Source organism: Coregonus clupeaformis, chromosome 29, assembly GCF_020615455.1.
Source record: "Coregonus clupeaformis isolate EN_2021a chromosome 29, ASM2061545v1, whole genome shotgun sequence".
Classification (NCBI taxonomy): domain Eukaryota; kingdom Metazoa; phylum Chordata; class Actinopteri; order Salmoniformes; family Salmonidae; genus Coregonus; species Coregonus clupeaformis.
This window is the reverse complement of record NC_059220.1, coordinates 61,633,155-61,654,692: the sequence shown is the minus strand read 5'-3', so window position 1 is coordinate 61,654,692 and position 21,538 is coordinate 61,633,155. Positions and strand designations below refer to the sequence as shown.

Genomic DNA, 21,538 nt, shown 5'->3' with positions numbered 1-21,538 from the left:
AAATGCATTGTTGGTTAAGAGCATTTCACGGTAATGTCTACACCTGTTGTATTCGGCGCATGTGGCAAATACACTTTTATTTGATTTGAGATGTGTCTCACCACTGTTGTGCTGTAACAATCATAGTCCCCTATGATTAGCTCTGGTTACAGTTACAGTAAAAACCATTGAGCTATGGTAAGTAAAAACCCATAGGCTAAATGAAAAGCATTGATGCACCAATAACGTTGGGGTTAGTGCTATCCGGGATCCTTGGGACGTTCATCGATTTTGTCCAATGAGGAAGAGGATGGCAGCCGCACAGAAATTCTTGAGTTTGCGAGGATTTACATTTTTACATTTTAGTCATTTAGCAGATGCTCTTATCCAGAGCGACTTACAGTTAGTGAGTGCATACATTTTTCATACTGGCCCCCACAGAACAGTTGCAGGGGGTGTTAAGTGGTAGTTTTCTGTCCTCCCAGACCGTTGGTCTGGAGTAGGATTAGATAGGGTAAATAGTGGAATGGGATGGTGTTTTTGTTATTTTTAAAATTGAGAGGGCTAATAGTTGGCAGGGTAATTGTTCCTTTTCCCCAATTGTATAGTACCGTATCACAAATAATGTAATGTAGGTAGGCCGTGAATAGCCTCACACCCCAGTACAGTAGGTGGCAGTGTGTGCACCTGAAATCGGATGCGATCCTCCAACACGATCCCAAAGAAGAAGAAGGAGAAGAAGAAGAAGAAAAATTAGGAAGTAGCACTTCCGCTCTTCCATGCAAACAAGATTTTCACTTCCTTTTCAGTTTTAGGTCTCCTCTCGTGCTGAGCTGCTATGCGTGAGCTACAGCGATAACAAGTTAACTTGTTAGCTAACTCGCCCCTTGGGGGATAATTGTTGCATCCAAAATCTCCTACTCTCAAATTACACAGAAATATTTCGGACATGCCGAACATCGTGCTTTTCAGCGGGAGCTCCCACCAAGACCTGTCACAAAAAGTGGCTGATCGCCTCGGACTGGAATTGGGGAAAGTGATAACGAAAAAATTCTCCAACCAAGAAACATGGTAGGTCTATTTTTACGCATTTCTCGTCCGTCTTTTGATAAATACATGTTTAGTTAACTTACAGTTGCGTTAGCTGAGCTAGCCTAGCAAGCTAGCTGGTGCTGGACGTTAACTTACTGCAGCCTGGGTCATGCATGCACATGTGCGCAGGAGTAGTAAGTTTGCCAACTATGCTAACGACACTTAATACCGTTAGCTTGCTAACGGTATTACATCAATACCTAAATTGGCTAGTCAGTTATAGCTAGTTCTTATGTAATCCTACGGTCCCGCGTGCAAGTTTTGATTGTTGAGTCGTAACTTTGCAAGATACTCCATGCTAGCTAACTCGCTAGTTTGTGAAAAGACTCACGTGACTTGATAATAGCCAACATAGTTCGGGTAAACAGAACCAACTAGTGCAGCAACCGAGAACCAAGCCACGTTCAGTAGGCAAACGTCTTGAAATGTTGCAGATATAAATGTCATGAAAATAACTGAGTGATAACTCTGCAGGTAGCCCAGTGGTTAAGAGGGTTGGGCCAGTAACCGAACAGTCGCCGGTTCGAATCCCTGAACAGACTAGGTGAAAATTCGGTCGATGGGCCCTAATTGCACCTGTAAGACGATCTGTATAAGAGCCTCTGCTAAAATGACAAAAATGTTAAATAAGAATGTATACATTATTTTCAATTATACATAATTGTTCTTATCTGAATTGTTCCTATATTTCTTTGCCATGCTGCCACCCCTGGTTCCATCTCAGCCAAAATGATGTAATGCACTTAATCTGGGTTCATGTCCAGCTAGTAAGCAAGTTGACCTAATTGTTCAGTAGAGATAGTAGCTCCATAAACCTGCACTGGTGCATGTAGACTTTACAATACTTGCAATATGATGCAATGTGTGTGAGCCAGTTCACTGCACTGCCCCATGCACCAAGGTGAGCTAAGGTCTTCTATTGATTTAGCCTAGCTACATTACTTGTCCCCTATGTGCAATAGTGGGTCTTTGTCAGCTATATTAATACAATAATCTGCTTTAGAATTTATGGATACTTTTGGAGAAAATGTGGCCTGATAGTGGGAGTGAGTGTACAAGGACACTGATAAATAAGATATTATTGTGGGATGTCTTCCTTGCAAGGACATAGTATTAAGCATGAAACACACCGCGAATCTCACTGCTAATAGGTACTTATCACAGTGGGAGGCCGTTCCTTCTCTTGCAAGAACAAAAGCGGGCCCTGTAGCAACAAACCTACTGATTCTACTTGTAGAATCGCAATGCTTGTCAGTGGCCCACAATTTGACTTTGAGCCAATCAGAGAGTACAAACACCCACGTCAGGGAGCTAACAAAAAAGGAAAAAACTGGCATTTTCTCCGTACATTCATGGATGAGCCAGTCACACTTCATATGCAATGTAGGCTATGGGATGGTAGCTAGCTAAGTGCACAGACGCAATGCACACAACAGTAAATAATTTTCTAAGCTAGCTAACCACTGTAGCTAATAACGTTATAGACATTAAAATTAAATCACAACAGATTAGCTCGTTTCTATGAAACAGCTGTTTTTGTTAACTGCCGTGTTAGTGCAGTGTCCCACAGCTAGATAACTACGTAGCAAGATGACGAAGAAACAATTGAATGCACTCTCCATAATCCCATACTGCCAGTGCCAGCCTGGCACATTTTCAACCTGTCCCTGACTGAGTCTGTAAGACCAACATGTTTCAAGCAGACCACCATAGTCCCTGTGCCCAAGAACGCTAAGATAACCTGCCTAAATGACTAGCGACCCGTAGCACTCACGTCTGTAGCCATGAAGTGCTTTGAAAGGCTGGTCATGGCTCACATCAACACCATTATCCCAGAAACCTAGACCACTCCAATTTGCATACCGCCCCAACAGATCCACAGATGGTGCAATCTCTATTGCACTCCACACTGCCCTTTCCCACCTGGACAAGAGGAACACCTACGTGAGAATGCTATTCATTGACTACAGCTCAGTGTTCAACGCTATAGTGACCTCAAAGCTCATCACTAAGCTAAGGATCCTGGGACTAAACACCTCCCTCTGCAACTGGATCTTGGGCTTCCTGACGGGCTGCCCCCAGGTGGTAAGGGTAGGTAACAACACATCTGCCACACTGATCCTCAACACAAGGGCCCCTCAGGGGTGCGTGCTGAGTCCCCTCCTGTACTCCCTGTTCACCCATGACTGCATGGCCAGGCACGACTCCAACACCATCATTACGTTTTCAGATGACACAACAGTGGTAGGCCTGATCACCGACAACGATGAGACCGCCTATAGGGAGGAGGTCAGAGACCTGGCCGTGTGGTGCCAGGATAACAACCTCTCCCTCAACGTGATCATGACAAAGGAGATAATTGTGGACTACGGGGGTAAAAAAGAGGACTGAACACGCCCCCATTCTCATCGACGGGGCTGTAGTGGAACAGGTTGAGAGCTTCAAGTTCCTTGGTGTCCACATCACCAACAAACTATCATGGTCCAAACACACCAAGACAGTCGTGAAGAGCTCACAACAAAGCCTATTCCCCCTCAGGAGACTGAAAAGATTTGGCATGGGTCCTCAGATCCTCAAAACGTTCTACAGCTGCAACATCGAGAGCATCCTGACTGGTTGCATCACCGCCTGGTATGGCAACTGCTCGGCCTCCAACCGCAAGGCACAACAAAGGGTAGTGTGTACGGCCCAGTACATCACTGGGGCCAAGCTTCCTGCCATCCAGGACCTCTATACCAGGCGGTGTCAGAGGAAGGCCCTCAAAATTGTCAAAGACTCCAGCCACCCTAGTCATAGACTGTTCTCTCTTCTACTGCACGGCAAGTGGTACCGGAGCGCCATGTCTAGGTCCAAAAGGATTCTTAACAGCTTCTACCCCCAAGCCATAAGACTCCTGAACAGCTAATCATGGCTACCTGGACTATTTGCATTGCACCCCCCCCTCTCCCAACCGCTCGTTTACGCTGCAGCTACTCTGTTTATTATCTATGCATAGTCACTTTAACTCTACCCACATGTACATATTACCTCAATTACCTCAACTATGGCTATATAGCCTCCCTACTGTTATTTTATTTGACTTCTACTCTTTAATTATTTGCTATTTTAATAATTTTACTTTTAATTTTACCACTTTAATTTTATTTTCTTACAACTGCATTGTTGGTTAAGGGCTTGTAAGTAAGCATTTCACTGTAAGGTCTACACTTGTTGTATTCGGCGCATGTGGCAAATACAATTTGATTTGGTCGATAGGCTGTGGGTTGACCAATGGGGTTTTATGTCGAGCGGTCGCAATTTTAGATTTTTATGGCACATAAGACACTGATTCACGCCTGTCTCAGTGGACTGCACAAGCAAATTAGCCTAATTGTAGCTTCGGTCTTACTTACCGGTACACACAGCCAATACCTGATACTCTTCTTAGGCCTACTTAAGACAATGTTGAAAAAGTTTGCAGTATAGCAGCATTTAGTTGTAGAAAGGGATTGACGCCAAAAAAGTGGAACGCAAACAGCGGTTTTATTACCATAGTTCGACAACGAATATGACATACCATTTGAAAACATTAAATTAGTCTATTTGGTTTTTCTAGTTGCATGCTAAAACATTGACATGTTTTATACGCTTGACAGCAGCTGCTGCAGTAGTGCTCTCCAACGAGCTGAACTGAATCGTCAGTGAGCGCTTTCTCCCGCGTTGGATAGTGGTCGCTGTCAGTGGTTCTGAAACCATCTTCAGTGCGCCGTTGAATTGGTTTGCAGTTTAAACAACACAATTCTTCATTTTTACTTGGCCTTCTCAAATATAGTTACAACCAGGCCTATTACCGGCAACTTCAGGAGCTTTACGGCAGAATCTGCGAAGGCCAGCAGTAGGAGGAGGAGGGTCAGGAACAGGTTTTTTCCAACTGGTTATCTTGTGTGTATTTGTGTCTTAATTATTTAATCAAACAGTGCGCTTAAAGCATCAGACAAGCTCAGTGCATATAGTTGATTTTATTAAAACTTAGGGTGTGTCTATATGGGAAAATACACGTTTAAAGATGTTGATTGGTCGAAAGAACCGACTCTCGGTCTAACCAATAATTTTTTGCTCGGGGACAGTCCAAGTCTGTGCAGTAGCGGTGGGTCTCGTGTCTCCTCGTGTCTGGCTTACGGTCTCCCCTTATAAATAGAACACAGGTTCCCTCGTGCCTCCTCTTCTGGGTGGTTCAGAGAGGTAGACCGGCTGTTGCGTTAATTGCCCCTCTTGGTCAGATGTGATCACATGACTCCAGCGGAGGCAGGGAAAAGGGGTTGTCCTGTCTGGAATGTTTCACACGTTTATTTTTTTGCTTGTTTTGATGCCTGCAACTTGTGGAGAGATGGGGTGTGTGTGTACTGATTCTTGGAAGAGTCTGCTTTTCCACACACACTTTCAAATGAGAGCGCTCATGTGAGGCTTGTTTGGCAACGTTACGCTCATTCTGGTCACTCCAATTTACTGCACCAGACCTCCATTAGTCCTCCGCTTGTGGCGTGCAATTATGATACTGTGTTGTTAGAAAGTGATATTGGGTGCTGTATCGGTTGCCCTTTTTCTAAGCATACCTTGGAGGGAGGGAGATGGCCTATTTGATAAATGTCCATGGTGAGAAGATTATGATCAGCCTTCTCTGTCGGGGTATACGAGGTATAGGCCTAGCGTAGTTATAAGAGTAGGGTGATGAGGACGAATGGATGATCTTCTCTACCTCAGTGTGGAGGTTAGAGGTTCCATGACGGTGGTGAGAATTATGAGCTTCATCCTTTCCTTTAGATGACACTAAAATGAATGATGCTTCTTCTTCTCTTGGTCAGCGTGGAGATCGGGGAGAGCGTGCGCGGCGAGGACGTCTACATTGTGCAGAGCGGCTGCGGCGAGATCAACGACAACCTGATGGAGCTGCTGATCATGATCAACGCGTGCAAGATCGCCTCGTCGTCCCGCGTCACCGCCGTCATCCCCTGCTTCCCCTACGCCCGGCAGGACAAAAAGGACAAGGTAAGCCTACCTACCCCCCCGCCGGGCTGCTCCCAGGCCCAATGAAGTCACTACTATGATTCCCTCTGTTAGGTGGTCAGTATGTAGTGTTAGGTGGTCAGTATGTAGTGTTAGGTGGTCAGTTGTTTTATGTTTTTTTCAGTATGTAGTGTTAGGTGCAGTATGTACTAGTATTTATTAGTGGTCAGTATTAGCGTTAGTGAGTAGCGTTAGGTGGTCAGTATGTAGCGTTAGGTGGTCAGTATGTAGTGTTAGGTGGTCAGTATGTAGCGTTAGGTGGTCAGTATGTAGTGCACGAGGAAGCATATACTGTGTGTATATCTCTCCTATTGAACGGTTTCCCCAGACAGACTTGAAGGCATGTCATCCAATAACTTCTGTGTTACTACACAAAAACCATAGGAAAAATACAGCCTCAACCAAATATTGCTGTAGGTTTGAATTAGAGTATGGTTCATCACCCGACAACAATTAAGCCTAATTCTCGTTAACAGTTCATTTTACTTAAGTCAAGGGTGACGTCAGGCATTCCAAGAGGGGAGAAAAGGTTCACACACCGCTTATCTGGTAAATGATTGTCACACACTGTTCCAGTTAATAAAGTAACAGAAACAACAGAGTTTCCTCATGTAGCAAGCCACAGTTGTTCTGAGGCCTATCCTATATTCCACTGTTTCTTCCTCTTTCTCTCTATCAACCCAAAGACAGTGTATCAAGCACCAGTTACTATCATGAGACCCTAAGCACGAGACCTCTAACGTTTTGGAGCATATCATGTTTTCTCACATGAAGGTGTAACATGCCAGACCTCAAAGGCCCCTCTAACCTAGTGGCATACTGTAGCCCAGCGTTTCCCTACTCCAGTCCTCCAGTGTACCCCCTACAGCACACATTTTTGTTGGAGCCCCAGACTAACTTACCTGATACAAGGTCATGTCTAGAAGGGATCCTGTTAATGTCAAAATGATGTCATAACTTGCATATTCGAGGTCACGTCGGGGAGAATATGAGCACTTTAGCTAACCCTTTTCCTAACCTTAATTTAATGTTCCTAACCTGCTTTGAAAAGTCACTTCTGACATTAGGGGCATCCCATCTAGTCAAAACCCTGATTCAACTCATTGAGGGCTTGATGATTAGTTGACAAGTTGAATCAGGTGTGCTTGTCTGGGCCTAGAACAAAAATGTGTGCTGTAGGGTCTACTGGAGTTGGGAAATACATCTGTAGCCTATACAAACACGCAGAACTACAAGTTCTAGAACAGGACATTACAGATTTCAGACAGAGGGTCTACTTATGTTTGTAAATCAAAGTTTAATACAAGAAGGATTTAGACGGGTATGTTCGCTTATACCAAATTATGGATGTTTAATTCCACATGTAGGCCTATCACTGTTGTCTTTTCCCTGAGGCATTTTAAATCAATTCATGGCACTGTGGAATGTGACTTAGTACAAAATAGGTGTTGAAACAAGCATCCTGCCAGAGTTGAACTTGTACATAAAGGAAACTGTGGGTTGAAGTGAGTCATGTGATTTGTCCCCTGAAACCACAATCTCAACAGTCACCTTGTGCTGCTGTTTGGTTACATAGGGCTGTGTGTGCATTAACCACAGAGGACCGAGACGTCTGTGTTGAACAAGCGAAAACCTGTAGCCAATCACCATCGTCTGTTGTCCGTCACCTGACCTGGATTGTGTTCCTTGTGAAGGAAGACAACAGAGCAGAGGATTTAGACTTCACTAGTTATTTAAATCCAGGGCAGTTACTGTAGTACTACAATTGTTGCCACGCTGAATAATTTAAATTGGGTGCTTCATCTGAAAGAGCCTTTAACTCCCTCTGTGTCCCAGAGTCGCGCTCCTATCTCAGCCAAGCTGGTGGCCAACATGCTGTCTGTAGCCGGCGCCGACCACATCATCACCATGGACCTCCACGCCTCGCAGATCCAGGTAGGCAGCAGTCGGCACATCATCACCGTCACAGCAATGCAATTGCAGGGTGCAGTTTCCCTTGCCGATAAATGAAGTTACATTGAATTGAAACGACTAGTAGTAGTTGCTCAATTTGTCTCCTTCCTAGTTATTGCAGTGAAGTCTGAAGTTGTCACTGCATGTTTTTGCACAATACTAGTCTGTATATTATGTTAAAGGGGGAAATGTTTGAAGCTTTTTCTGATCTCTCTGTAGGGATTCTTCGACATCGCCGTGGACAACCTTTATGCAGAGCCCGCGGTCCTCCAATGGATCCGGGAGAACATTCCAGAGTGGAAGAACAGCTGCATCGTGTCCCCTGACGCTGGAGGAGCCAAACGGTAATAACCAATTCAATGTGGCAGGGTCACGTGAAAAGCAGATATGGCTGGTCCTGAGGTCTTCAACAATATGGCAAAGCTATGGGGAAAGTCAGAAATGTTTGGACCTGTTCATCTCTCCATTGTGTTTAACCTTCCATCTGTGTTTCTTTGTACTTGTCCATCTTCGAGATGAGGTCCGCTAGACTTATGGAGGTCGTGTGTTTATTTTCAAACATTTAAACGACGGGGTTCGGTTTGCGAATGGAGACGCTGTTTCAGCTGGGCACTGTCATGCCTCTCCCTCTGTCTCATATCTCTTGGTTTTAATTTCCTGGGTCCAGAGTGACCTCCATCGCTGACCGTCTGAACGTGGAGTTTGCCCTCATCCACAAGGAGAGGAAGAAGGCCAACGAGGTGGACCGCATGGTCCTGGTCGGAGACGTGAAGGACCGCGTGGCCATCCTGGTCGACGACATGGCCGACACCTGCGGCACCATCTGCAAAGCCGCCGAGAAGTGAGTCCCAGCAACTATATATATACATACACACACACACACACACTAATATTCCCAAAGTTACGTTACTTTACCATGGCCTTGATGTAGATTATTTCTGTTTGGCTTGTGGTCTCAATGCAAGTCAGTATTCATAGATGCTTGCTATGAAGGCTCATCTGTTGAGCAGCCATGGATATCAAATCACAGTATGGTTTATTGACCTGAACCATTGTATCAAACTTAATGACATAGATTGTGTAGAGGGTGAGAAGTGATGTGGAGACTCAAAATCAAGTCAGGGTTTTTTTTCTGCATCAAACATTTCCTGAAATTCTACACATCTTGCCATGGGGCTGAGAGAAAATGTTTAGTTTTTAAGTTTTACTATCTTGAAAATTATTTTTTGCAACCAAAAAATATATATTATTGTTATTTACTGTTTGGACATTCACTCTTCTATTTGATACTCATGCACATTTAATTTTTGTACTTTGCTCGTACACTTTATTTTATCCGACCTTCAAATGCAGTATTAATATTAGTCAAAAAAATATCTCTCTCTAGATTGATTGATGCCGGTGCGATCAAGGTCTATGCTATCCTCACACACGGCATATTTTCCGGTCCGGCCATCGCGCGCATCAACGACGCTCCCTTCGAGGCCGTGGTGGTCACCAACACCATCCCCCAGGAGGAGAAGATGAAGTCGTGCCCAAAGATACAGGTACCCACTGTCCAGATAGGCACTCCCTGTTTACTCACACGTCCTGGTACATTTTAGCCAATGAGGATTGAGGAATCCCTTTGTGATACTTGCAGCATTTTGCCACTCCCATGTCTCGAAATAAATGTAGCTTGCTGTTGTTGTTAGAGCTAACCCTTCCAACCAAGATTGATTGGCTGCCCTATAGGTTACCTGACCTGAGGCACTGGTTGATGGCGGTCTGCCATAGAGATGTATATGATGTTGTATTTCTATGGTCTCCACCAGATCATAGATATAGCCATGATCCTGGCCGAGGCGATCAGGAGAACCCACAACGGCGAGTCGGTGTCCTACCTCTTCAGCCACGTGCCCTTGTAAAGGATAGCCACGAGAAGAGGGCACAACGGCCAATGGTGGCTGTCTCTCTCTCCTCACGGTCCAATCAGCTCGCACCTTCAGCCACCATGCCCTCGGGGAAGTCCTTAAACCCTGCGGGTGTGGGCCAATTACGCGTGACCGAGTCCTAAAGGCCACGCCCACTTTCCCGGCTCCATTGTCCGTGTAGAGACCCAAGAAAGAGTATCACCTCTTATTTGAGACCAGCAACTTTCTATTTATGCGTATTACCATGTTAAGACTTCCTTATTGTGTTTGTTTCAATAACATGCTTTGCCAGCCTTGCCACCCAAGGGATCTGGCTGTCACTTTAACCAAAGGTCCATTGCCTAACGATGTTCCTGTTTGTTGTTCCTCATTTTCTGTCCATTTCACTATAAATGAAAGCATTCCATTGTGTGATGTCACTTATTGATTTATCTGACTGTTCTAACCCGCACCGTGGAGAATCTGCACGGTGGTTTTAGAGGCTAACCACCTTTCTGTTTCATCAATACACGCCCGTTACGAAATACCAGGGTCCTATTCACTAGACTCAAAACGGTAGCAAACGGTGAGGGACTATCTGTACAATAACAAATTCCTGTCTTCACTTTCTGTTGCGAGACATTTTGCTACGGTGTGTGCTAATCAATGCAACCCAAGGTTGTTAAGTCATTAACAGCTGATCATTCCTTTAACCAGCAACATTTGGTTAGTGTGGGAGTACAGTCAAAAACATTTTATCAGAATGAACCAGAGCAGAGGCTGTATTTGTTTAACCAGTAGACATATCAGTTCTCCATGGTACCTACCTACATAATGTTTACCTCTTTCTAGCATTGTCTCCTTAAGGTCCAAAAATTATCATGGATTTCTATTTGAGATATGAGAGAGAGACAATTGTTGTAAGTATTTCCACATTTTCTGACATTCTAGTTAAAACGTTGTAGTTTCTTTAGTGCCACGTGACAAGGCCAAATCTGATTAGCCATTTTAGTTTCCTTAATTTAGTGTTCACCTGGTGTTGCACTCCCTCTAGTGGCGGAATGGTGTCATTGCAGGGCCTCATGCTCACCTTTGTATTTCTGATCACATTTGCTCAATAACTATCTTGAAATTGCTAATTTACTAAAACTCCATCACCACTTATCTCTTGCTACACAGGGCCCAGTTTTGCAAAAGTTATCGGATTTTGGCAATCGAATAGGATTAAATGCATAGAAATAGATTGAGTAGAACGGGTATCCCCATTCAAGTCAATGATTTATTATATTTATATGCATTTAATCCGATACCTTGAAAAACTGGGGACAGTTCCTCTGTATATCAGGTGTATCCATCTATTCAAAGGGTCGAACAATCCTCATCCAAAAGGTCATGAACTTCAAAGTTCTACTTTCCTCATGTCTTCAGTCTTATTTTTTTCAATTATTTGTAGAGAAGAGAAAAAGTAGGAGGGTAACTCATCAGTGTTCATTTTCTCATGATGTAAGGTGATAGTGCGCCCAAAAATGAGGCAGTTGATTGGTTGAAAACTGCTGGTGTTTTTTGTTTTTTTTACACTACCAGGTAATTTCATTGTTAATAAAAACTTTGACAATGACATCTACATACTGCTGACTGTCTTCCTTTGACCTTTGGTTACTGGGGGTCCTCGGATGAATTGTTAGACAATGCACTTACTTTTCCCCTTACAACAGTATTCCTAGGGGGAGGAGTTGCAAGGGATATGAGTGGGATTGCATGATCCCATTGGAAGATGGGAGTAATTAGGTGGCCATATGAGGAGCATCAGTTGCTACTTTTAGCACCAGAATCTTGTGGTAGTGCCATGGGAAAGTAAGAACCTTGGTTGAAAGTTTGTCAATCACAGGTCTAAAAAGGGTGAGTTTACCAAACTAGGCATGCAACACCACCACCATCTAGGATCAGGTCTTCCTTGAGCATGTAATCTTATTAGTTGTGATCTAATAGGCAAAACTGATCCTAGATCAGCACTCCTTGTCTGTTGTCTGAGAGCTTTGCCCTGGACTCCCATCTAAGGACCAACCAGGGAGAATATCCTTGTTTATGCTCAGACTGAGACAACTGCCTACAGGGGAGATGCAGGATGGTGTGGTTGAAGGCTACAGCCATATATAGTATATCATATATATATATATATATATATATATATATGCTTACTACCCTGATGTGGGGGTACCTTATTAATGCCTTGTCACGTTCTGTATGGGGAGTTGGCAACAGTTACTCAGTAGACATGAGGACTGTCTGATTCATTTTTCATTCCTTAGTGATGGATAGTGGCTGATGAAAAGATCAATAGCTGGCATCCACGTGCTTACTAGTTATTTCTTCTGGACCAGGCCAAACTCACATAACCATAAAAACATACTTCACAAAGAGGATCAAGAGAAAATAAGACATGTGCTATTAGATACTAGTAAGACATTTGAGTTGTTATAACTAACTATAGATTCACTTTGCCAGTGGGAATAACCATATGCGTCTGTTCATAGAGACTATATGACTACTTGCCCACACCGAGTTAATAGAAGGGACATGTTCTTTGCTCTTTAAGAAATGAAAGGGTGCAATAAAAAGTCACATGATAATGGTGATAAATACAATGTGGTACATACCTCCATTATCCGGCAGGTGGCGTCTTGTTCATACTTCTCTCTCAGTGGTGCCTGAAACTCGGGGAATAAAGTGATAAAAACACACGTATCACGTCTCCATAATTTGTTCAAATTCCCGCCGTTGAAAAATGAGGGTCAAATTTTGTAATCTAATTTCAATCTGCCATGTATTTCATTTCCAAATCTCTCCTGATGGGAGATTGATGATGGGAGCTGTATGGTGACGTCAGACTCTCTCATTTGCATATTGCTCAGTATATGTCCTATGCTTGCGCAAAGGCGCGACACACTGCTGCAACGCAAAGCCTGGAGAAGTACAACTAGTCAATCAGTCCAACTTTGGTAAGCACTGATATTCATATTAACTTTATGGCATTGGTCATATAACAGTATGATACCTGATCTCTGCTGAAATGCTGCAAGAATAGTGGAACTAAGCTGAATTTATTCTTGCGAGAACATTCTAACCTGTACAATGGCAAGGACAAAAGATGTGACTATAAAGATGTTTGGATGGATACATCTAACTAGAAAATCGAAACGAATGGATATGTGTTCTATTTTAGGTTCATTGTGGAACACTAACCATATCAGTCCATATCCTTTGTTCAGATTCTTTGTGGTGGTGATGGTCTACAGTCAATTGTCTAAGTCATGCGTAATAACATTTGGAATGTGCCTTTAGATTGTATGTTATGACACGTATAGTCACGTATAGTCATGAATGGGCCTATTTGAGGGAGTTGGGGTACTATTTGGGAGCCAGTCTTCGAAGATAAAGCGGATCTGGGCGGTGGTTCTCCAGATTGCGCTCCAATCTGTCTGCCGGAGGGAGAGGCGAGTCGATTTGACAAGTGAATTGGCGAATCTTAGACCATACACGTGGAAATAAAGTCTGATCAGCATTCTAGACAAATATTTGTACATTTTAAAAAAACATTTAATATACAGCATCTTTATACTTTTGGGAAAAGCCGTTGATGTGAACGCATGGTTGGTTATGTGTGGCCAACTGCTTTTTCTCTTTTCGGCGTTCTCAGCATGGGAACGCGTATTGTTATGTAAATGTCATTTTTGGGGGGCATATTAGGCGCCATTCATTGTGGGGTGCGGTTTTGTGCCCCTGTGTGTGACATGGTCCCTGACTTGGGTAACGGGATGTGAGGCAAATGGCACCAGGCTCTGCTTGAGGCGAACAAAAGAATGCAGGCGCACCACTTACACGTTTTAGTCACGTCGCTAGTTGCGCACTTGAGGAAAAGCTATTGTGGCTGCGGTGCTGTCAGCGCATATGTTTAATTAAAATATTGCTTCTCGTTTTGACAGACACTTCGCAATCATGTCTGACAAGCCAAATCTCGAGGAGGTCGCCAGCTTCGACAAGACCAAGCTGAAAAAGACCGAGACGCAGGAGAAGAATCCGCTGCCGACTAAAGAAAGTAAGGATACAGACATTTATGCAATAGTCTGACATTATGATATGACACATGTATACTATATTTTAAAAATAATTTTTATTTTTGAATAAACTTATCCCACTGGGCACACACTGTTTGAATCAACGTTGATTCCACGTCATTTCAATGAAATTCCGTTGAACCAATGTGGAATAGAAGTTGAATTGACATCTGTGGCCAGTGGGATACATCATAAGAAGGCTACTGTACTGTAGGCTTACTGGTACTGCTATAGAATATAATCCTACCTTTTCAATGTTAACATTTTGGGTCTCAGGTACGCTACAGTAGACATGATAGGCCTAGGCTAAGTGAAAGACCATTTTTGCCTCAAGGGTGTTGCCAGTGAGATTCTCATCCCTGTCTTTTTGTCACTCTCTCTGTCTCTCTCTCTGTCCCCAGCCATTGAACAGGAGAAGCAGGCGTCGTCGTGAAGACTATCCATCCGTCATGCACTGTTCACCCCCTCCTCCTGCATTGCCTTCTTTTCACTCACTTCTTTTTAGCTGTATAACTTTGTAACCCGAAATGTCAAGAAAAAACCCACCAACAACAACAACAGAGCTGCACTGCGATGGATGACTATCCATGTCCAGGCGCTGACCCCGCCCCTCCTACCACCTCCACCAATAGAGGAGCAGGCCCTCGCCAAGCCAGGAATGAGGAGGTACTACCAACCAACCAGGGGCGGTATGGTGGACGGGCCCAAAGGCGTGGGGTGTGGTGTCCAAACATCAACACGGGGTAGAGAGGGCTACAGGATGGGGGCGTGGCCTTGGATCTAGGAAGTTACATCCCTCGCTCCACATCCAATTTCCTGTGTGGCCTCTTGTCGACCTGGTAACACGCCCCAACCGAGGTGTCCGGCGTTTTTTATTTCAATTTCGGAAAAATGCACAACGTTTTTTTGTTTTTACGCTGGTAATATGATTAACGTACCCATCGGTTAATACACGTTTTCTGTCAGATATTTTTTTATCGAAGCAAGGATGAAAAAAAACGGAATCCATCTAGTCTTGGGAGATACTCGTGTGGACTTTATTTACGTTGATGTTTTTAAAACGTTTATTGTACGTTGACCTTTTTTATCGATGTGATTTGGGATAGCTTTTTGTGTTGCACCCTGTCTCTGAATTGTTTAATATTGTAAGGAAAAAAGATAATTACTGGGAATTAATTCCATGTGTTCTGCTTTCAACCGTACAGTCTATCAAATTATTTGGAGTTTTCTAAAGTCCCAACAGTCATGTTATTCAGACACATACCATTACCAATAATGGAAACAGTGAAATGTTGTAATAAAAAAAGAATTTGTTTCTATGAAGTGAATTGCGACATGTTTTCTTTATCCATGCATTCTTTGACATTGAGGGATGCATACTTAGTGGACCACCCACGTTCTGTATGTGTCAACTAAGGCCAATACTGTGGTCTGCCAACTAACCCAAATTTCAACCCTGCTCGTACTCCACACGACCCATGGGCCATGACCCTTGAACCTGCAAAGCGATGAGGCTGTTTGCACTGGGAAAATCCACTCAAAAACCACAGTATCTTTGGGTATTTTACTCATTAGTCCACTGTTGATACAGGCCCAAAAATGCATTTTGCATCATCATGATGATGTGGCAGGTGATACTTTGCTTCTTGAAAGTCCTATATCTTGAAAACTTGACTGCTGACATGCAAAACATTTTGGGACTGTATCAACAGTGGACTAATATTATTATATTTTTTTAAGAGAGAGTTTTTGAGTGAATATCCAGGAAATTTCAATTCATAATGGAGTCCTCTAGTTCCAGAAAGATCTGTGGGCACGTTGATGATTAAGGCCTTTTATCCCATGTTTATTGGGGAATAAGATGTCTCAGACTCAGCCTTGATTATCACACACATTCAGAATCAGTTCAGGCATTGTAGACACTTAGAGTTGAGTGAAAAAAGGAGTGGTTGCGTTCATATCTACTGTTATTCATGAAGTACACATTCATTCATAGAGTATTTATTTGTAGGCCATGTGAACAAATGTATGGATGTACAAAGTTCACACAGTGTAGATATAAACTCTGACAGAATAATTTAATTATTTCAAATGTTCAAAGAAATATAATAAGCGCATAATAAACATGAAGATTCACCTCTCGATTAGATTTTGAATGAGTTAGCAGTTCTTTGTCCTCAGTGTGGTCAATAGGGTGTTGCCTCTCTCTAAGTTGGAGATTTATTTAGCCCAACTCCCTTCAGCTTGAATTAGTGTTTGCCTGCAAAGCCTAATGGTATTATCATGACATCAGACACTCCACTTCCTGTAGATGGACAGACGAAAAACATATCCCCTCCATCCATGCACAAGCCAGGCCTGTTCCACTTCACTTCCTTATCAATATAAAAAGACAAGTTGCGGATTGGGCCTTTAATGATGACACTGCTCATACTGTATGTTGCAACAACAATCAATTATGGTGACTGAAAATAATGAAATCTTGAGATGAATACTGCAGTCTACTCTGTTGACATTTCTATCCATCGGCCATGTGCTGGTGAAAAGACAAAGAATACTGAGTACTGTATAAGGATTTCAATCCATTCCTCATTCCGGCCTGTAGTGTCCACAAAAGGTGCAGCTAGTTTAATACCTAACAGTAGGTTAATCACACATGTCAGTGGATTGATGTTAAGTCAGTTACTCTTAATAAGGCATTAATCTGCTGCCCGGGCTGGACAAGGCTGAGGACTGCTGAGACAGACAGAGAGAGAAGGCCAGGGTCACAGCCTCATTCTCACGCCTCACGCTGCTCACATGCATGGGCACTGTGACCTCACTGGATTAACCCCATAACTACCTAACTAACTAACACTCTCTCTCTCTCTCTCTCTCTCTTTCTCGTTCGTAGTCACCAACTGACCAACCCCATTGAAGGATGTTATTTACCAAGATGAATGTACTGTATAAATAATCTCTAAATAATATTAGCAATCTAATAGTGGGGTGACTCATAGCTTATGTCTTAGTATGTGCATATATGATATGTCTATGTGCATTTGGGCGTGCATAATGAGGTGGGGGCGGGGAGGGGACAGGGCTGTACATCGGGTCAGATGTGTCTGGGGGCTGAGGACAAGGCGGGGATGACCTACACCGTAACCCATGGTAACAGCTGCATGGAGCTGCTGCTGAGTCACTTCCTGGTTTATTACTCTGATGCTTGTTGTGGATGATCACGGTGTCCTACCAAGCACTTTCCCTGGGTTTGCAGTCTAAATAGAAAAACCTTTATTGTTATTTCTATCCATTTTAAAGCCACAATCTGGACTTTGCGTTTTATTCCAATGACAGTCAATGGGTTGGCTAATCAACGGGTAGTCCTATATCATTAATTTAAATTATCATTGAACAGCAGGAAATATCCCATATTGTTCATTTAAAGAGCTGTGTGAGAAAGAAATACATAGGCAAACATTTAGGGCGTCCATCTAGAACGAGGTCATTCCATCTGTTACGGATACAGGTATCCTGTGTTTTTGTGTGTTTCTCTCCTTCTGCCCTAATCACAGGTGTCCTGTATGTTCCTGATTGGTGGTCGTTGAGGTGTCTGCTGATTGGACCAATCAGTGAACATTCCTGTGAATTGCACCACCTGTTACTCGTTTGTTCAATCACACATCCCATTTTATAAAAACCAGACTTGTGGTTGTTGCAAGAGAGAGACTTTTTCCATATGTGAGTATGGACACGGTGGTGTCCTGTGTGTTGTGTACTCGCTAAGTTGCTGATTACCCTGTTTAGTAGCTTTGTGTGTTTTTTGGGAAAAGGGGGGTTTAAGCTAGATGCCCTTGGGCGTACAGTACCCGTAGGAAGAAATCTGTCTATAAACACCAGTTAGACCTGAGCGGACCACCCACTGTATTTTTGTATGGTAGCAGTAGCCTAGCGGTTCTTTAGGCAGGCTAGATCAGTTTAGGGGGTTTTACACTATTGTTTCATTTCTTGGGTCCTGCTCAGCCCTTTTTCCCAAACCCTTACCGTGTGTTCATAAATAAACACTTTGTGTTTGACGGTAGTTCATGGTTGTTGTGTCAGTTATGTTCTCACTGTTCCCAGCCACACTTATAATTTACATGAATTTATGTTACGGGTCTCATGTCCATCCACCCTAGATGTTTAGAGCCACGGGGCTCGTAACATAAAGTGGGGGCTCGTCTGGGATCTATCCCATGCTACTCATGTAAATTAGTAAGTGTCTGGTTCAGTGTTGAGCTTGGCAGCTGTACTACCTGTTTTTTTTGTGTGTTCAGTAGTTGACGGCTCGTGTTGCTAGTAGGATGGCTACTTTTGAGTTGGAGGCATTTTTGGAAAACCCTACGTGGGGGGTTTTTGAGAATTGTCGTAGAGTGGATCTACAGGCTTTGGCTGACCACTTTTCTGTACCCATACCGAGGGGTTTAGTGAAAGCAGAAGTTAGGGAAGTAGTGTTAGCGATATTGTTAAACGAGCGAGTGCTTGAGTTACCGCCGCCTGAGTCTGCTGCTCCTGTAGGGGATGTGGTTGCTGTTCCTGTAAGCCCATCAGTGTCTGAGGACGAGGCTAAGGCTCCAGCCACATTGCCCCGTTATGACCCACTCTCCCCACTGACTGACAGTGATGCCAGGATCGATGTCCGCTCGACACGGCTCCAAATGGAGGCGGAAGAGCGGGCACAAATCAGGCAAGACAAGCTGGAGATGCGTAAGCTAGAGGCAGAACAGGAGACGCGTAAGATGGAACTGGAGACGCGTAGGCTTGATCAAGAACTGGAGACGCGTAGGCTTGATCAAGAACTGGAGACGCGTAAGATGGAACTGGAGATGCGTAAAATGGAACTAGAGGCAGAAACAGCGAGGTTAGTCTCTGCTAATACTATGCCTGCTAGTGAGCCATCCTCACCAGCTGTGTCATCTGCTACGTTTGATATTAGTAGGCAGATCACCTTGGTACCTGTGTTCAGGGAGTCAGAGGTTGATTCCTATTTCAGTGTGTTTGAACGTATAGCGGTAGCATTGAAATGGCCCGAAGAGGTATGGTGCCTATTACTTCAGTGTAAACTGACAGGTAAAGCCCAAGAGGTTCTGGCAGCGCTACCTCTTGAAGACAGTTTGAATTATGAAGTGGTCAAAGCTACTGTTCTTCGTGCCTATGAGCTTGTTCCTGAGGCATATCGACAGAGATTTAGGTCTCATAAAAAGTCTCCTACTCAGACTTATGTGGAGTTTGCTAGAGACAAAGGAAATCTGTTTGACAAATGGCACAGTGCTAGTAAGGTAACTGATTTTAACTCTCTACGGGAGTTAATCTTGTTAGAAGAGTTTAAAAATTGCTTACCCGAACGCATTGTAGTTTATCTGAACGAACAGAAAGTATCCTCACTGTCGGAAGCGTCTGTATTGGCAGACGAGTTTGTGTTGACACATAAGAGCGTGTTTTCGGCTCGTACGGAGAGCAGGGCTGCGGAGTTGCTAACTTCCTAGTCCTAGTCGACCAGCAGTACATCCAGCACGCCCAAAAGATGTGCGTCACTGTTTCTATTGTCATAAGGTGGGACATATGGTTAATGATTGCTTTCTGCTAAAAACGCAAACCGGGGATACCTCAGCACGCCAGGCCGCCAACGGGTGTTGGGCTGATTCGTACGGTTGTCAGGCCGGAATCAAGACAGAAGCCTCATAGTGAATGTGGTTTGAAAGTCCCTGTCCCAGATCACAGTTATGAACCGTTCATTTTTGAGGGTTTGTTTCTATATCAGATGACGAAGCGTCTCAGCGTCCAGTTAGAATCCTCAGAGATACTGGTGCGGCGCAGTCGTTCATACTAGCTGATGTGTTGCCCTTGTCTAATAATACATATTGTGGTTCCAGTGTGTTAGTACAAGGAATTGAAATGGGTTTCGTCCCCAGTGCCATTGCACTTTGTGAACGTACACTCTGAGTTAGTCAGTGGATTGTTCAGAGTTGGCGTACGGCCGATGTTGCCAGTAAAAGGGGTGACCTTCATAATGGGCAACGATATTGCCGGAGGAAAGGTAATACCCGTATTGGAGTGTAATGGATAAAAGTGACCAGTCTCTCTCCGAGGAGCTGGCACAGGGTTATCCAGATGTGTTCCCGCTTGTGCTGTCACACGTGCTCAAGCCCGACAAGTGGGTGAAGTGGTAGATTTGTCAGACACGATTCTATTCAGAGAGTGTGACCCAGAGGATAGTTCGGGTGCTACTTCTGGTAAGCTGGTGCAGTCTGACCAACAGCCCAGAGAAAGGAAGAAGGATGTGGAACTTGTTGCTGAGGCAATACAGTTACCAGTTACTCGTGAGCAGCTGATCGCTAACCAACAGGTTGACATTAGTCTGGCTAAATGTTTTTCTAGTGTTGTCTCAGAGGACGAGCTAAAGAAGAAAAACATGGCATACTTCATTGATGGTAATCTCCTCATGCGTAAATGGACATCCCATGTTGACGCTGGCGGAGATTGGAATGCTGTTTACCAAATAGTGATTCCTACAGCCTTTCGGCAAAATGTTTTATCCCTCGCTCATGATCACCAGTGGTCCGGACATCTGGGAGTCACCAAGACTTATGATCGAGTTTTGCGACATTTCTTTTGGCCTGGTTTAAAACAAGATGTGGCTCAGTTCTGTCGAACTTGCCACACCTGTCAAGTAGTTGGAAACCGAACCAGGTTATTTCCCCCGCGCCTCTTTGTCCCATACCGGCCATAGGTGAACCATTCGAACATGTGATGGTTGATTGTGTTGGACCATTACCAAAGACAAAATCTGGTAACCAGTTTATGTTGACGATTATGTGTGTGGCCACCAGGTACCCAGAGGCCATTCCTCTGCGAAGGATTACTGCTCCAGTGGTGAGTAAAGCGTTGATCAAATTCTTCTCAACTTTTGGATTACCTAAGGTGATACAAACTGATCAGGGTACGAATTTCCTTTCTAAACTTTTCAAACAAGTGTTAAAATCCTTGTCAGTTACACACCGTGTGTCAAGCGCATATCACCCAGAGTCTCAGGGTGCGCTTGAACGTTGGCATCAGACCCCTGAAGTCTATGCTCCGTAAATATTGCTTGGAATCTGAGAAAGATTGGGATGAGGGAGTTCCTCTAGTGTTGTTTGCTGTCCGTGAGACAGTACAGGAATCCCTAGGGTTCAGCCCAGCTGAACTGGTGTTTGGACACACCATGAGAGGACCTATGAAAGTCCTTAAGGATCAGTTTTTGTCACAAGAGTTGTGTGTGAAAGAAAATGTGTTGGACTACGTTAGTCGCTTTCGTGAGCGCCTACATGCTGCCTGTGCTCTAGCAAAGGAAGCGCTGTCTTCCTCACAGAAACGGATGAAACGACACTATGACACACAGGCTGTTTCTCGTTCACTGCAGCCAGGTGACCGAAGTTCTTGTGTTGTTGCCTGTGCCAGGAGCGTCAT

At 43.9% G+C, this 21,538-nt stretch overlaps 1 protein-coding gene across 1 annotated transcript; it reads left to right on the top strand.

Moving 5' to 3' along the window:
* Nucleotides 1–763: 763 nt before the first annotated feature.
* Nucleotides 764–14,008, top strand: LOC121535964 (ribose-phosphate pyrophosphokinase 2-like). Its single transcript, XM_041843206.2, has 8 exons — nucleotides 764–1,050; nucleotides 5,913–6,096; nucleotides 7,951–8,049; nucleotides 8,287–8,411; nucleotides 8,735–8,908; nucleotides 9,455–9,614; nucleotides 9,882–12,958; nucleotides 13,943–14,008. The coding sequence occupies exons 1-7, from the start codon at nucleotides 929–931 to the stop codon at nucleotides 9,972–9,974; spliced, it is 957 nt and encodes a 318-aa protein (XP_041699140.1). The 5' UTR covers nucleotides 764–928; the 3' UTR covers nucleotides 9,975–12,958; nucleotides 13,943–14,008.
* The last annotated feature ends 7,530 nt before the right edge of the window (nucleotides 14,009–21,538 follow it).